The 18506-nt window shown below is 40.0% G+C and overlaps 1 protein-coding gene across 8 annotated transcripts in view; it reads right to left on the reverse strand.

Annotated features, from left to right (window-relative positions):
* The window catches only part of CD55 (CD55 molecule (Cromer blood group)), a 57643-nt gene extending 45901 nt beyond the window's left edge, over window positions 1-11742 (reverse strand). For 2 of the 8 annotated variants that reach the window (XR_009210801.1, XM_032137083.2), the window contains exons 1-3: window positions 3227-3711; window positions 2530-2715; window positions 433-624 (exon numbers count right to left, since the gene is read on the reverse strand). Coding sequence is in view for 4 of the 8 variants with exons in the window: in XM_032137083.2 (XP_031992974.2) it covers window positions 433-624; window positions 2530-2715; window positions 3227-3326 (478 nt within the window). In the remaining 4 variants the exon portion in view is untranslated. Of the gene's footprint in view, window positions 1-432; window positions 625-2529; window positions 2716-2807; window positions 2933-3226; window positions 3712-11660 lie in introns of those variants that run through there. The other 6 variants (XR_009210804.1, XM_058430714.1, XM_058430715.1 and 3 more) reach the window with 4 other exon arrangements.
* Window positions 11743-18506: the final 6764 nt, after the last annotated feature.

Consider the following 18506-nt stretch of genomic DNA (forward strand, 5'->3'; position numbering starts at 1 on the left):
TTATATTTTTAGTAGAGTCGGGGTTTCATCATGTTGGCCAGGCTAGTCTCAATCTCCTGACCTCAAGTGGTCCACCTGCCTCTATCTCCCAAAGTGCTGGGATTACAGGCATGAGCCACCATGCCTGACCCTTAGACTTCTTTAATTCTAATTTCTCTTTATAATAAGTTTTGAAAAAGCAATGAATTTAGAATATATACTTGTTTCATTTTAGGTAACCTCAAACTAATTAAATGTGAAATTTTTGAGTGAATAAGTATTCCTACCACATATTTAGTTTGTCTAATCCAAAATAAATTGACACTCATGGTCCTATGAAGAAACATCCTAAATAATAATATATACAAATAGAGTTCTAGCATGAATGAAGGAAGGGATACTATTTCCCCCAAACACCAGATGGTTGAAAATACTTTAAAAAATTTTACTCACTTTCACAAAATTTATCTGCTGTGGACCATTTTAAATCCTCAAGGCAAGTTAGTTTTGTTGATAGAGAAGGTTCTCTTCTGTAACCTGGACGGCACTCATATTCCACAACAGTACCGACTGGAAAATAATTCTGAGTGACATAAGGCTGTTTGAGGGATGCAAAATTTAGCCTGGTTGGCACCTCGCAGCTACCTAAAAGTATTAACAAAAGCAGCAACAAAAAAAAGTAGTATCAATTTCTGTTTTATCATCTATACTTAATTATCTGGACCCTAATAACCCCCTTTCTTTACTGCTTTGCACATATTTGGTACTTAACTATATTAATATCACCAGGGCACTTGCAATGTAGCAAATGTATTCACATGTATACTTTATTTCCTAGTTACTAGAGGCTTAGGAAGTAGAGTTGGTACACAGATATCACTATCCCCACTTAAAAAACAAAAACCATTTAAGTTGCCTGGCACAGTTCTGGCATTCAATAAATGTTGGTTTCCTTACCCTGCCCTAAAGAACTACACAGCACCATATAGTACAGGAATAAGGTATTTCCAGACACCTGGACTAATGTCCTGCACAACGATAATAGCAGCTAATATTTATTTACATATAAACTCATTTAATTCCCACAAGCCCTGGGGGCAAGGATGAGTCAATTGTATACATAAAGTATTTACACCTGTAAACAGATTGCCCACAAATTGTATATATAAAGCATTTACATCTGTAAACAGATTGCCCACAAATGTGAATCTAGAGAGGCATGGTCAAGTGGAAGGGTCATCATTGGATTTGTAGTCAGAAGACCCAAGTTTACACCTTGGTTTTGGCATAAAAGCTGCTGCTCTTGAGGAAGTTATTAAACTACTGGGGTCTGTCTCCTCCACCATAAAAAGAGGGTAAGAGCCCCAACTTACCTCATGAGGTTGTTTGGAGGATTGGATAAAGTAATAACATGGGGAAGAGTTAAAACATGATACATGTGCAAAGACTATGTACTTCATCCTACTGCCTCTATTGTGGATAAAAATAAAAAGTTAAAGACTATTTCACGCATGGCTTCGAAAGGTATTTGTAGCAATTTCTGTATTTACTGTAGCTATTGATTTAAGTTGTTCAAAGTCAGGTTATCGGGTCTCTTTATCTTTACTCATATATCTCAAAGCTAATACAGGGCTATGTAAGTAACAGATTTTTTTCCTCCAAGATAATGCCAATACATATTTTATGAAACCAAAGGGCACATGAGGTGTGGATGACTGTATGTATATTCACCTAAAACAGGAAATCTTCATTTCTTTTAATTCTACTAGATATCAGTATCAAACACAGTTACTGTGTTGGCCCCAAAACAACTCTTCACTGGGCCTCTTATTCATTTTTAACAATCAATCTATCTACCTGTCTATCTATATCCCAGTTTATACATCTCTCTCTCCCTATATATATCTCTCTCCATATATATATATGTATATCTATCCCTATATATATATATAAATCCCAATTTATATATATATACACATATATTTTTTCAAAGTATCAAGAAGAGAAGATTTGGAATATTCTCCACACAAACACCAAGTGTTTGAGGTACTGGCTATCCAATTACCCTGATTAATCATGACATATTGTATGCATGTGCCAAAATATCACATGTACCCTATAAATATGTACAAGTATAACAGATTTTGAAGTAAATATTGAGAGCTTTTAAAAATGCCACCACAGAGTTGTATTTGGTAAGTCCTACTTTATAAAATGCTTAAGAAAACAGTTCATTTATGCTATGTGTCTCAAGGCAATTGCCAAATATATTTTATATGTTTACTCCCTAAACAATAACTATTGTTTATTTTCTCTACTAGTTCGTTCAAGAGGTACAGTGTTAGGAAGAAAAACTCTTAATGAAGCAGCAGGACCTACTCAGGGTGGTAAATGTCTTCAATTAGCTGGAGTGTGAAGTGCCAACAGGGTATACCCTGGGGTTTAGTAACGCTAGAGAACTATCAATTACTAGTCACTCCAAAGATATATAAAAATAAATTTAAGATACATTCCATTCCCAGAACTTTTCTAAAAAGATGAAGAACTTACGATTGCAGAACTCTTCAATATCTGACCATTGACTGCCCTTAAGGCAGATCACTGAGTCCTTCTTGCCAGGAATTTTCATAAAGCTTTCTTCACATTTGTACGTTACTACGGTACCCTCGGGAAAACTTGTACCGCCTTCCAAAGCTGGCTGGGCATTAGGTACACCTGGGGGAAGGCCACAGTCACCTAGGGAGACAAAAGCAGAACTGAAGGAAATGACTATCAGGTGTCCTCACAGTTGCTGTTTTCAAGACACAAGCCCCCTTGAAATGCCACACCTGAAAGGGATGGCATGCAAGTTTGCAACATCGTGTGCTCCACACGGCTGGACTCTGTCTAGAGTGGGGAGCGGTCAGCGGTCTGGCCTCCCATCCTTTTAGAGCAGCTTTTTGCGGGTTAAGGATACACTCTGAGCCCTCCCTTTCGATTTTCCCAGGCTTGGCTGCTCCGCAAACCCAGCCGGGCCTCTTTAAGCCTCCACGCCGACCCCTAAAGCCAAGTCAGCTGAGGGACGACACAGCAGGAGCCCCAACTGCTGGTGAGCGGCAAGAGCCTTAAAGGTACAGGACGGCGGGAACCACAACCGCGGGCCACGCTCCCCACCTGCCAAGTCCCCGGCCCCTGTGCGTGTCTCAGAGACCGACTTGGACCTCCCACCCAGCCCAGGGGCTTCCCCGGCCGCCGGGCCTCTACTCACCCCACACGGCCGGCAGGCACAACAGCACCAGCAGCAGCAGCCGGGGCAGCTCCCCGAGGAGGGGCAGCGCTGCGGGCACGCTCGGCCGCGCGACGGTCATGGCGCGCCGGGTCAGAACAAGGACGCGCCGCCGGGACTCCGCCGAGTCGCAGCTACGCCCAGCGGCCTGAGCGAGTTACGGTAAGCATAAGCCTCGTGGCTCCGCAATACCAGTTAAATGAGTGCTTTGGGCGGGGCGTGGGCTGGGGCTCTGGGTCACCAAGGGTGGGACAAACAAGACGGGTGGAGTAGGGGTCTGTTGTGGTCAGAGGGCTCCGGCGTCATACGCCCCTGAGGGCCCTCGACTCGGGGACCGTGGGGAGTGGAAGGAAGAGGAGCTCGCTGGCAACCCCCTCTGGGACTCACTCTCTCCACTGCTGGGTGGGGCCTGCGATGACCTGCCTTCTAGAAACCTAAATATCTACTCGCTACGTAAACACAAACGGGGTGGAAACGAGAGAGGGGGAGGGGTGCTCAAGTATCGCAGGCCTTGCCGCCCGAACGTGGGTTCGTCTAAGCGGAGCATCCCCGTGCTTGAGTGCTGCCAAGCGGAGCTGCAGGTGCGGTGGAGTTCGCGGGCTGAGACTCGGGGGCTGAGACGCGGTGCCCTCCCCGCGTCGTGGGCCCTCTACTGGGAGGTCTGTCAAAGGCCAGCACGAGAGTGGGGAAATAACTAGGGAGGGAGGAGAAGTAACTAAGGAGGAAGGGCATTATCTCCTAGAACACTCTCTAATGTGAAAACGGAGACCTAGGGAAACAGGTTGAGTAACACAGTAGGGAGTGAACATTGTTCATGCCTTGTTCGGGTGGGAGTCACTTTCTTCACCCGGGTTCTCCTTATTTACCAAAGACACCACTTTGGGATTACTCCAGCCTGACTGTAGAGGGAAATTCACCAGTGTGTGTGTGTGTGTGTGTGTGCGCGCGCGCGCACACCTCGGGGCGGTGTGGGGTGGGGGAAAGGGGTGGGATAACAACAAAAACAGACCCCAAAAAGCTGAATGGTGGTGGGGTGGATTTTAAGAGGAAGGCTTGTTACAAACCCTTTGGAATAAATAGCCTGAGGTTTGCAAGACTGGCCACACATTAGAATCACGTGGGGAGCTTATATATATATATATTTATATATTCATATATATGTATACATATAGAAATATATATACTTTAAGTTCTGGGATACATGTGCAGAACATGCAGGTTTGTTACATAGGTATACACGTGCCATGGTGGTTTGCTGCACCCATCAACCCATCATCTACATTAGGTATTTCTCCTAATGCTATCCCTCCCCTAACTCCCACCCCCTGACAGGCCCCCGTGTGTGATGTTCCCCTCCCGGTGTCGGTGTATTCTCATTGTTCAACTCCCACTTATGAGTAAGAACATGCAGTGTTTGGTTTTCTGGTCTTGTGTTAGTTTGCTGAGATTGATGGTTTCCAGCTTCATCCATGTCCCTGCATAGGACATGAACTCATCCTTTTTTTATGGCTGCATAGTATTCTATGATGTATACGTGCCACATTTTCTTTATCCAGTCTATCATTGATGGGCATATGGGTTGGTTCCAATCCAGAGGCCTAAACTGCACCTTAGACAAATCAGCATCTTTGGGGATGGGACTGGGTATCAGGATTACTTAAACTGCCACACTGTGCAGCCAAGTTTGAGAACCACAGACCTATATGGTACTGGTCAGAGTAAAGATCTATCCAGCTTAGGACCACCCCTGTCAAAAACAGAAAGGATATAGATGGCAAGGTGGGTTGCCCTTCTTCATAGAGAATAGCCTCAAGAACATGCTTCCCTTTAATAATTTATTTGGGTCTGGCTAGCAGAGTCCTAGCCTAGATTCCTTTTCCCTTAAATGTCTTACCTCGTTAAGTGAAATTCCCTACTTGGAATTATACTTTGGCCTATGGACCAGCTGTGGGGGTATTTGTTATATCCTATCATGATATTCTTTCCTGAAGGTTTTCTGATAGCTCTTTACTGGTTGGTATAAGCTTTATAAGGAGGAAAACAACAATTTTTCAATCATAGCATTTTCTCTGACCCATACCTACTGTATAGAACCAAACCCTGTGTTGCCTATTGCTGGAGCCACTCCTACAGTGATTCCAAGCAAGGGACTACTGTAGGATTTCATTGAAACCTAACAATATTCGAACATTGTGGAGTTTAGAAGTTATGATGGGGGGCTTTTAAAACCATCTAGTGTCATCCACATATTTGATGTTAAAATATCTAACTTTTACTCCCATATTGGATATAAAAACACAAGGTATGTCAGGTCCTGGCAGTGTTTAGAAGTGGCACAAGGTCTTCATTTATTCCCCCTAATAACCTCCAATAACCTTAACCACCACTCCCTTCTGTCGTGCCATTAGAGATAGGTAATCTTCATTCCTGCTTGGGCTCACAGAATTGGTGTGAAAGGCAAGGTAGCATTATGAGAAAGACAGGTTCAAGCAAGACCAGTTATGCAGCTGTTAGAAGACTTAACACTGAAGTCTGTGAAAGCTCTCTACGTGTTTATTATATGAATGTCATAGCTTTATATGCAGAGAAAACAATGAGCTCTGCAAAGTGTCAAAAATATTATCTCTATCACACAGCTCAGTGACATTAAATGTCCTAAGCATTCACCTTCTAGAATACTTAGTTACTGGCAATAACTTTTTTTTTTTTGAGACGGAGTCTCGCTCTGTCGCCCAGGCTGGAGTGCAGTGGCGCAGTCTCGGCTCACTGCAAGCTCCGCCTCCCAGGTTCACGCCATTCTCCTGCCTCAGCCTCTCCGAGTAGCTGGGACTACAGGCGCCCGCCACCACGCCCGGCTAATTTTTTGTATTTTTAGTAGAGACGGGGTTTCACTGTGGTCTCGATCTCCTGACCTCGTGATCCGCCCGCCTCGGCCTCCCAAAGTGCTGGGATTACAAGCGTGAGCCACCGCGCCCGGCCTAATAACTTTTTTTAAAAGGAAATTTTGGCCAGGCGTGGTGGTTCATGCCTGTAATCTCAGCACTTTGGGAGGCCAAGGCGGGAGGATCACCTGAGGTCAGGAGTTCCAGACTAGCCTGGCCAACATGGTGAAACCCCGTCTCTACTAAAAATACAAAAATTGGCTGGGCGTGGTGGCAGGTGCCTGTAATCCCAGCTACTTGGGAGACCGAGGCGGGAGAATCACTTGAACCTGGGAGGCGGAGGTTGCGGTGAGCCAAGATTGCGCCATTGCACTCCAGCCTGGGGGACGAGAGCCAAACTCCATCTCAAAAAAAAAAAAAAAAAAAAAGAAATTTTACGAACAATTACTGGATAGACCCTTAAGTAATAGTTACAGTCACCCAAATTGCAACATTCTGAGGGGAAGGAAACAAAGAAATCCACTATGTATTTACTCAATTTAGAAAAGAGATCTATGATAAAATCTAAGCATTCCTCAGAAAAAGCAAATATGTGAATTTATAACTTATTGAAGATTATTTTAAATAAATGGCCTCATTTGTTGTGTTCCAGTTGCTTTATACACATTATACCATTTCACCAACACAACTTCATGAAGTAAAAACCATATTTTGCAGACAAGGAAACAGGCTGAGAGGCTGTTTACCAAAGTCCATGCACTAACTAGCGACCAGGTCAGAATCTAAACCTAGTTTGATTCCAAAACCTATACTTCTCCTGTCCTACCATACTACATTCTTTTTATTGGAATGAGCAAAAATTTCTTTTATGCAGAGGATGATGAATTAGATACTTGGGGAGGTCATTTGGGAACCCAGGGGCTTATGATATGAACAGTAGTTCCAAGGCTTCATACTTACCTACCAGAAACTATCTGTGTGTCCTCAGCTGAGTCACTGCACCTCTCAAGGACTTATTTCCCCATTGATTAAAAAACATTTGGCACTAAAATAGTCTCTATCGAGCTTCCAATCCAAAACAAGCTTATGTAATTAGGTCAAAATACAAGGAAAATAGGTTTATGATTTTGACAGAGCAAGGGACCACGATTCTTACTCTTATCCCAGGAACCATACAATGACTAAATCAAAGACTGTTTAATAAACTTCCCTAGTACACAGAAACCCACTAAGTGTCAATACTTGTGTTTGAGAATCTATAATCTAGTAGGGAGGTTTTCCATGATAAATGCTATACAAATATCACAACCAAAGTGGTATGGGGCTTCAGAAAGGAAAGAAGGGAGTGTGGTAATTGGGGTGGGGGTGGCTAAAGGCCCAGTGATTCAACTAAATATGACAAGTGTCAATGCAATAGGGCAAAAATAGGAAAAGAGATGAGATACGAACAAAGGTTTGGGGTCAGGAAAAGGCCTGTTGATTCCAAGAGTAGTAACGAGTTTAGTTTAGGGAGAGTATGGAGAACTGAATTGAGGCAATGGAACAAGAGGGTGAGAGAGGCTGGAAAGAGATTTGAGAGAGCCTTAAGGCAAGGCCTGTGCCTTTTACACCATTCAGAAGCATTAAAGGACTGTTGACACTTGTAAGGAGGAAGCACCTGGGTAATTTGGAATTTGCATCTAAGATACTGGAATGGGAATGGCTGTGTAAGCAAAGATCCAATTTAGCTAATTACAACAGTCCAGATGTTTAAGATTAGAGAACAAAAATGTCTTTTAGTTTTAAAATTAATAAATCTATATTAAGGAGTTCCAGTCCTGTTGCTCTATAAAACTCCTGACACAATTATTATAGACTTTTGAATTTCCATTCCTGCTCTGACCAAACAAGTTTCAAAGTAATAACCCACAGAATTTGGCAACTGATTAGATAAGGAACAGTGGGGAAAAAGATGTTGAAGAGGACTCGGAAGTTTGGAGTTTGTGAGATTAGCGGCCTTATTTAAAAGAACTATCCATATTCAGCTTTACACTTGTTGAATTTTAAATGCCTTGGCAGAGTGTCTACATGGAAATGTCCAGCATGCAATTGAAACGGAGGCAAGATTGAGGTGGAGCAGGTGGAGATGTGACTGCAGGCAAGGTTTGAACCAAGGGAGCATAGCATGTGGAAATAGAGAAGCCCAAGGTGTGAGACTTGAGGAGCCCCACGTTAGAAAGTACAAATGACGGAGAAAGGGAAAGGAGAAGGTAGTGGAAAGGAAAGAGGATCGTGCAAGTTCCTGAAAGCCAAGGGATACAAAACTGTGAGCAAATATTATCACCCTCATTGCAAGTGAACCACCTGGTGTTTAGGGAAGTTAAGAAACTAGCCCCAAACCACATGGCTTGCTGGCAGTAGAACGAGTGCTTAGGATCTTAACGCCTCTGTTAGATTGGCCAGGCATCATTCTTCCAGAAAATCTCCCTTGCCATGACATCATGGATGGTACCTTCCTCTATGCTACCAAAGTATGTAATGTGCCTATCTGTGCCTCACATCTAAGGAACCAGTCTATTTCATATTTACATTCTAACTCAGCCTAAATGTATTCCCAACTTAAAATAGCCAATGGGTGGGGGGGTGGAGGTTGGGGGGAACTTTATATTGAGGCATTTTTGTCATGCAGCTGCAAATACAGGTAATTCTGCTTCACAGAATAAGGGTATTTTTTAATAAATGAAAACAAATGAGTGGACTCTCCCGTTTTGTATACATGAGTTCTTCAGGAATTCACTAATCAAGGTATTAGTGTATTGCAGCAGACATAGTAGTTTTTTTTTTCACTAGGTGCAGGTTCAGCAGGACCTAGAAAAAAGTGGTCTAATTCCATGTGACATGTTCACCTATGAAATGGCATCCTGCCCTGCAGCTGACTTCCTCATGTGTGTGAGAACAGGCTCAGCAGCCAGGGGGAAATGCAATGCTTGACTTATGTGAGCAAATATTTATTTGCCAAGATCTAACTTTCTGAGACAACAGTGAATTTTGGCTACCTCCACTTTGGAGGTAGGGGCAGGAGCAAGAAAATGTGCGTGTGCACACATGTGAGGCCGCGTGTTCATGTGTGAACTTCAAACACAAATTTAGGTTTTGCAATAGTAACGTTATTTATAGGAGCAATTGGGAAGGTTAGGAATCGTGTAGCCTTTGGCTGCATGACTCCTGAGCCATAATTTTTAATCTTGTGGCTAGTTTGTTCATTTTAGTATGTGTGTGCAAGAATGTGAGAATGTGTTTGCATGTGAGAGTGTGTACATGTATGAGTGTGTAAGCATGTGAGTGTGTGTGCATGTATGAATGTGTGTGTGTGCATGTATGAATGTGTGTGAGCATGTGAGAGTGTGTGTGCATGTGAGAGTGTGGTCCAGCACCCAACCGCTCTGAAACACAAATTTCTCACTTATAAAACAGGTGTAATGATATTACCTCATGGGGGTTTTGTGAGGAATAAAGGAAATAATGTATGTAAAGCATTTGGTCCATTGCTTGGTGCACAGTACTCAATAAATATTAGCAATAGTGAATGATCATGGGTGACACGAATGAATGTTTCCTATAACAAGAACTTTTCATGGCCACTTTTCATGAAATCTATAAATATAGCCATGTCATGACATACAGTTTTAAAATTCTGTAAAAGCAATATAAAATTCTCATGTATTAGCAATGTGGAGATCATTTAGTTGTTTTCCTTATTCTTTCCCCACCCAGTAGTATTTTTCCTTTAGCAAAGATTAGGTCATTTACCAAGATTCAGAATTGTGTAAACATTGGATTCTTTACCTCCCCTGTAGTCCCATCTGCAGTTTGTTTCCCTTGATTTATCAGCTTGCAAGTTAAGCAGATTTACAGTTTAAGCTTACTAGAATTGCACAAAGGTAAGGAGGGAAGAAAGAAATTCACATTGAAGGGATCACCTTCCATTGATATTCTCACTTTGAGACTTAACTTTGGTTAAACATCCAGCAATGCCACGAGTAAACTGTTATTACTTACAATTGCACATGTTGGGACAGGTTCAGAGGGGAAAATGATTGCATAAAACAATAAAGATGGCAAAGCCAAGCAAAATTTGAACCCAGGTCTGGGGAGATTTAAAATTATGCTCCGTCCACTCTACATGTTACCTTTTATTTGTTGGTGCATAATGAAGACTAAAGGGTTCCTCAACCTTAAAGTGTTCATCTGTGAGTATTTTCCTAGCACTGTTCTTTCAGATGTCAAATAAAATCCATTTACCTACATGATGATCATTTCTCTAGGATAAATTGTACTTTCTCATATAGCCAAATGTTCTGCTATGAGGAAGGTAATTTACTTCAGACAAACAATAATTGCAGGTTTTGTTGAAAACACTTCTGTTTTCTCAAGTCCCCCATCTGATACCACCTCCTCTACTACTTCTGTGACATACTTTCCCCCTCATGTTTCCAAAGCATGTGGCCTCATTTTGATGTCACTTAGTCCATTCAGCCCAAAGGTCTATAATAATTATGTCAGGGTTTGTTTGTGTGTGTGTCAGGTTTGCATGGAAAAGAACCAATTTGGAAAATACTTCAGTAACTTCTTACATAACAGACACTTACCATATGACCTTATATTTCCAAGTATGGACCCAGGAAAAATAAAAATGTCTACAAAGATTTATACGTAAATGTTTGTAGCAGCTTTATTTATAACAGCTACAAGCTGGAAACAATTCATAAATAGCTGAATGGCTAAACAAATTGTGGCACTTCCATACAATGAACACTACTTCACATTAAAAAGGAACAAATTAGTGATACACACGATAGGGATGAATTTCAAAAAATTGCTGAGCAGAGGAAACTAGGCACATAGAGTGGATATTATATGATTTCATTTATATGAAGTTCCAGAACAAGCAAAATCAACTTATGATGATAGAAATCAAAGTAATGACTGGAGTGGGGAGTGCAAGAGGGTAGGAGAATTTACTGCAAAATGGCAAAAGGGAATTTTGGGGGAAAATGTTCTATATATTTATTGGGGTAGTGGTTACATGGTGTATACATTTGTCAAGACTCATGAAACTGGATAATTTGAATGTTTCCATTGGCTTTATGTAAATTATACCTCAATGAAGTTGATTAAAAATCATAAAATAGACTCAAAGGTCTCAGATGTGGAGTTGCTGGGCTTTGGCAACAGTGAATCAACAGGGTTATGTGTCAAGAATAGCACAACCAAATACACCTTTTCTCATTTTGCCCCCTGATATTGCAAACTGATTTGTCAATCAGTTTGAAGTAGTGTTAACCATGGATGTGAAATAATTTGAGCTGAGCCCATAAAGAACAACATTAATGGGCTTTGCTGACTTGCAAAATACTGAGTTGTTATATATATGAGAAAATTGGCAAAATCACAAAACAATTATAAGCATATTGCATTAACCATTTGATGTGGATAGTATAACCTTGGTTGTTTACTATATTCTGAGAGACACAGTGTTGAATCAGAATGCTCACCAATTACCAAGCCATCCACAGGAACTTCTGATGCAATTTCCCATGAAAGGAGAACCAAGGAGATTCTGTTCTCCATACTGTTTGATCCCAGCCTGTTCTCACTGCTCCATCTGAAGAGCTAGTGATAGGTTCTCAGAGCTAATGAGGTAATTTTATGGACCTTTTCGACATCACCTCTCACCTGCTCAATGAATCCCCACTAAATCTTGTGCCAGGATAATGTGGCAGACAGAAATAATGACAGCAACAATTTAGATGAATGTAGGACTTATCATCTGTGGGGTGTTTTTCACTAATATCTCACTTAATTCTCAGATCCACTCTGTGAGATGGGTGTTAATTATTAACCTCTAAATGAATTTCAGTGATTCTCTAACAAGTCCAGAGTCATACATCTAATAATAATCAGGGTAAAGCATGAACCCACATCATCAACTGTCTGCAGGCTTTGTGCTTGGCCCATCACACCACCCACACTTCACAATAAACTACAAAATAAAAAGCAGATCCCTGCAAGCACCATATTTTAAAGGGTGTTGTGTATTTGGTCTGCTCACCCCAAGCACCAGATTTTTACTTTGTCAGTGGGTAATGTAACTGCCCAACAGATTCTTCTTGTCAGTGGGTAACGTAACTGCCCAACAGATTCTTCTTGTCAGTGGGTAACGTAACTGCCCAACAGATTCTTCTTGTCAGTGGGTAATGTAACTGTCCAACAGATTCTTCTTGCCAACTGTCCAGATGGAGCTGATTTATCCAGATGGGAATTACAGTAGACGAAGTTTAATACATGTAGAGCTGGCTGAATGGGAGACTGGAGTTTTATTGTTACTCAAATCAGCCTCCCCCAAAATTCAGAGGATAGGATTTTTATAAGACAGTTTGGCGGGTAGGGAGCTAGGGAATGGGGAATGGTGGTAAGTTGGGTCAGGGATGGAATCACAGGGAGTCCAAGCTGTCCTCTTGCATTAAGTCAGTTCCTGAGTGGGGGCCACAAAACCAGATGAGCCAATTTACCAGTCTGGTTGGCACCAGCTCGTCTATCAGAATGCAGGGTCTGAAAAATGCTTCCAACACCAATCTTAGGTTTTACAACAGTAATGTTGTCTATCAGAGCAATTGAGGAGGTTAGGAATCTTGTGATCTCTGGTTGCATGACTCCATAATTCCTAATCTTGTGGCTAATTTTGTTAGTTTTACACAGGCAATCTGGTACCCAAACAAGGAGGGGGTTTGTTTTGGGGAAGGCTGTTACCTTTGTTTCAAAGTTAAACCGTGAGCTAAATTCCTTTCAAAGTTAGTTCAGCCTGTACCCAGGAATGAACAAGGACAGCTTGGAGGTTAGAACCAAGATGGAGTTGGTTAGGTCAGATTTCCTTTACTGTCATAATTTTCCTATGTCACATTTTTCTCACTGTCATAATTTTTGCAAAGGTGATTTCAGTAATATAACTGGCTCAGATATATCTTTGTAATAATGTTTACAGATTCCATTAATTCAGAAATTTAAAAGAATAAGGTGCATTAAGAGAATAATTATACCCATGCTTCAGAATTTTACCAGTTAAGTCTATTTTACCAGTGAAGTTAAAATACATGTAAATAAATTTAAATGCAATATAAAATACATTCAAGTGTAGATGTAACTATAATGTCATTCTACGGCCAGGCACGGTGGCTCATGCCTGTAATCCCAGCACTTTGGGAGGCCGAGGAGGGCAGATCACGAGGTCAGGAGTTCGAGACCAGCCTGGCCAATATGGTGAAACCCCGTCTCTACTAAAAATACAAAAATTAGCTGGGCGTGGTAGCAGGCGCCTGTAGTCACAGCTACTCAGGAGGCTGAGGCAGGAGAATCGCTTGAACCTGGGAGGCAGAGGTTTCCGTGAGTCGAGATTGCGCCACTGCACTCCAGCCTGGGTGACAGAGTGAGACTCTGTCTCAAAAATTAATAATAATAATAATAACTATAGTATCATTCTGATGTTAATTACTAAACACTAGTTATGCCTGCTTAGATATTTTCTACACTATAGTTACTTCCCATATATCATTATCAGTTGTCCTTCAGGGACAGTGTGGTTAAAAATAATCACTCTGGTGACTCACTAAGGTTTTGCAATTTAACCATTTCATGCCCTCTTAAATAGAAGTTATGTTTAAACTGTTTACTTCTTTCATTCTCCATTGTTTTTCTTAAGATTTTTAGCTGGAAAGCAGGCCTGAGGAGGTAATCCACAATAGAGAAAATTGATTTTGAGCAAAGAGATATTAGGCTTATGTAAACAGAGAATTTAGAATGTGCTTAAATATCCAACTACACAGGAATGGTTAAAAACCTTTTAGTACATATATACACATTATTAAGTATTATGCAATTATTAGTTATGTATACAAATAAATTTGTCACGGAATATGAAATGTTTTATTAAAATGTTTAAGCAAGGCCAGGCATGGTGGCTCACGCCTGTAATCCCAGCACTTTGGGAGGCCGAGGTGGGCAGATCACGAGGTCAGGAGATCGAGACCATCCTGGATAACATGGTGAAACCCCGTCTCTACTAAAAATACAAAAAAATTAGCCAGGCGTTGTAGTGGGCGCCTGTAGTCCCAGCTACTCGGGAGGCTGAGGCAGGAGAATAGTGTGAACCCGCGAGGCGGAGTTTGCAGTGAGCCGAGATCGGGCCACTGCACTCCACCCTGGGCGATAGAGTGAGACCCCATCTCAAAAAAAAAAAAAAGTTTAAGCAAGAAGAGAATTCAGTTGTAACTGTGTATTAACATGGAAACAAAGTTATTCAAAGAAAAGACTGAAAAATATTTTATTAAAATGTTTAAGCAAGAAGAAAATTATATCTCCTATATATAATATGATGATCAATTGTAAGTTTGTATTAACATAGAAACAAAGTTATTCATAGAAAAGATTGAAAAAAAATAACCAAACTAAGGGTATGTGAATAAGTTTACTGATTTTTTCTTTATATATTTTTTCCATATTGAGCATGCTTTATTGTTACATCTAGAAAGATTTACTTTCATTTTGAAAGAAATCCTGCCAGCCGATTCATAATCATAATAGTTAAGTATTTGATTATGCTGTGTTGTAACTTGTTGAAACCTAGAAACTCACTTTTTCAAAGCAGATACTCTTACTTGAACTTTTTGAAATTTGATTCCCTTTTAATTATATCTAGCCTTTGTAGTTTGAAAAACTTTTCTCCTTGGTAGAAAGATAAAATTGAAGTTGTTTCTCTAAGTCCTTGTGGGACTTCTCACCCAGGATCCAGCCAATTCCACTCTCACTTACCCCAGGCTAGTTTAAGATTTCGATAAATCTTATCCAGACTGCCACAATAAGCCGTTACTTGTTCTCTTCCTGTCAGTTGATTACATATACAATGTCCAAATTAAGTGCACATGCTCAGCAATCACTTCCCGTTTTCACAAAATAAAGTCCAAGCTTCTTAGTCTGCTTTCAAGGCCATTTATAATTTATTAGGCCTTTCCTGCTTTGCTCTCACAGGTTTTATTTGTGGATGAACAAAATGTGCTATGCTCTAGTCAAATTACCTTCCTCGCTGATCCCTGGCATGCTATGGTTACCACCTCTGCATGTTGATTCACTTACAGAGAATGCCCTCCCCACCTAGCTGGTCCAATTAAATGCTTCCTTGGCTATCAGTCTGAAGGGTTTGTACTCTTTTCTGATCTCCTAGTGTACTACAGCGATTTCCCCTAAAGTATGCTTGCATTTGTTTGTGACATCTCTTCCAGTATTATGATGAACTCCTCCTTAAATCATATAAGGTTGTTTAGCTCTGTTTCTTCTTCCCCTCAATTGGATTATAAAGCAATTTGAGACTCCCAAGCCTTCTGCTTAGACTGGAATCCTACCTCCCTCTCTTATGAGCTCCATGACCTGGACAAGTTACTTCATTTTAGTGTGCCTCAGTTTCCTCATTTATATAATAAAATGGAGATAATAATGTCCATCTCATAGAATTAAAAGAGATCATATGTAAAGAACTTGGGACAGTGCCTACTGTACATTTAACACCAATTAAATATTAACTGCCATGACTGTTATTAGAAGATATTTTAATGTAAGGATTATGTTTCGTATTTCTTTATATCTTCCACAACAGTTGAAAAATTTTACTAGGGACTGAGGAGTAAAGATTTATATATTTGTTGACTGTTTTATTAAAAAGATTAACTTGTGTTAATAAGACTATCCCAAGCGGGCAAATCTTGGAGACTGTGTTAATACTCTATGGTGTATCAACATTGTATTATGTGCTGTGCATACATTCTTTTACTAAGCATTCACAATAATTCTTTTCCCACATGGCTTTTACAGGTGGTTTTAAAAATTTAACTTTAGATTATATATGTATATGCATGTGCACAGGCAGTTTAAAAAGCCAAATGGTACTTTAAGGAAATGAAATAGTAGTTCCCCAGCCCAACATCCCTCCAAAAAGTAGAAATATTCAGTAGGTATTAGCTGTTGACTTCCTGTTATGAAGATTATAATTTAACTCTCTTAACACTCCCACTTCCCACATCCTTCCAGCATAATTATTTGCAGTTTGAAATTAACATTGTATTTATCGTATTGGTACTCTGTAAAAATTGTTAACAAGTTAGCATGTAGTGCATTATTAATTTCCTTTTTTGTACCAAATTCGTTATACTTCTTTTAGTTGGTAATTGCCTTATTTTGTTGTTTTCTCATTTTTTTTAATGTACCTTTTGCTAACTTTGCACAGAACCGTATACTTCCTTGAAACATGGTCAAAAACTTTAGACAAACTGTGAGTTCCACTTTTTCCTTCTTCTTTTTGGAGTACAAACCTCTTATAGTTCTTCATTGTCTTTCACCAATCTGGACTTTCTGTTACATCATCCTGAGAATTACCTTGCCTCTTTAGTTATTATTGTTGGATGCCCGGCTTCTTGAATTCTTGTCTTCCTTTTCTTATATTTCTCCTCATTTTGAAGGTGTATATTCTTCAATAGCTTCTTGGGAGAAAAAGGGCATGGGAGGTAATTTTCTTTTTTAGATTTTTTTAAATGTTGAATAGGCTTTATTCTGCCCACAAACTTGATTGATAGTTTGTCTAGGTCTTAAAATCTAAGGTGAAACCATTTTCCTTAGGATTTTGAAGGCATTTATCCATTGACATCTAATTTCAGAATTACTTTCAGAATAATAATGTCATCCTGATCTTAATTCTTTATGTTTGATCCACTTTTATTCTATTGAAAGTTATGGTTTTGCCTCTGTAAACTTGGAACTCCCAAATTTTAATAACAATGTGACTTGTGTTAGTCTGTTTCCATTCACTGTGCTGGACCATTCAGTCTAGAAACTTGTGTCTTCCAACTTTGGAAACTATTCTTATATTATTCTTTTGATAATTTTTTTCAGTATACTCTTTTTAGAACTCTTATTAGTCAGACTGTTAATCCTAGAACTCCTATTAGTTCTCTAAACCTTGTATCCTTTCTATTTTTGTTTCTCATCTTGTTATATTTTCTTAAAATTTCTCAACTTTTATCCAGTGCTTCTGTTGAACTTTTATGGTTGCTATAATATTTGTAATTTCCATGAGCTCTTACTTATTCTCTGAATATTTTTAACCAGCATTATTTACTCATTTAACATATATAGTATCTTCTTTTCTATGTGATGATATTAAATATACAGGATTTTGCTTTGTTTTGATGGTGGTTTGTTTTCTCGTTCTGTTTGCATTGTCTGTCTTCCGAGTTTCTTTTTGTCTGTGTTTGTTAGTTTTGTTCTCTGTATTTCATGTTGGAGGCCTCCTCAAGCATCTTATGATCCATATGTTTCCTTCAATATTTACAAATGAGACTCCAAAAAGCTAGTTGTAAACTGTGTGTGTTTCCTGGTTGGCTTCAGTGTAGGGTTATTGGGTTGGGAACTTGACAGTGTGAGAAACAACCCCATATGTTAGCATCTGAAAGTATTTTCTCTTAGTCTCATTCATTTCCCTAAAAGGAAATCCTTTGAAGTCTCACCTGGAATGGAACAGAGAGGTATAAGCCTGGCTACCAACGTTCTGGGATCTTAGTCTCACCAGGAAGTTACGGGTCTCACCATTCAATGTTTGCCTTTCCTACCCTTCTTCTTTCACTGTCAGTTTTCCTAGAGTTGAGAACTACTCTGGTTTTGATTTTTCCATTTAATGCCCCTTGCCTCCTCTCTGGGTAGGAGAAATGGCAAAAACCTTCTTTGTCAAACAGCACTTCAATTAGAAGCAAAACCATTAGTGCTTTGTGCGCACATTGAGCAACTGTGATCCTTCAGGATTGGCTGCTCTCGAGAAAGAAAGCTCCCTACGGGTCACCACACCCCACCCCACTACTTTATCCATAGGGAAGCAGCTGTGTCAAATGGCCAACGGTCCTAGTTCCTGGCACAAAGTAAAAGCATGATAATAGTCTCCTAAATGCTCTGCATATGAGAAGGGTCCTTCAGGTCTATCGACTTTATATACACTTTCAACTGATCCTCTTATTTTCAGTTTAATTCCTCATCTCCAGAGGTTCTTTGTGCCTCCAATTTCTGAGCCTTTCTGGGGTTCTGCAGCATAAACAGACTGGCTTCAGGCAGGAAGGTTTTAGCTTTCTACTTTCTGCTAAATCAGTAACAATTTAAACACCTTTCTGCATCTCCTCTGCCATTTATTCTTTTGTGTTTTTATGCCTTTAAAAATTATTTTTAATTTTAGTTAAAATGACACTAATTTTAATGGCATTTTGAGAAAGAGTGGAAATAAATACGAATAGTCACTTATCATTTTTTCTTTCTTT

This window comes from Hylobates moloch, unplaced genomic scaffold, assembly GCF_009828535.3.
Source record: "Hylobates moloch isolate HMO894 unplaced genomic scaffold, HMol_V3 SCAFFOLD_18, whole genome shotgun sequence".
In the NCBI taxonomy this organism is placed as follows: domain Eukaryota; kingdom Metazoa; phylum Chordata; class Mammalia; order Primates; family Hylobatidae; genus Hylobates; species Hylobates moloch.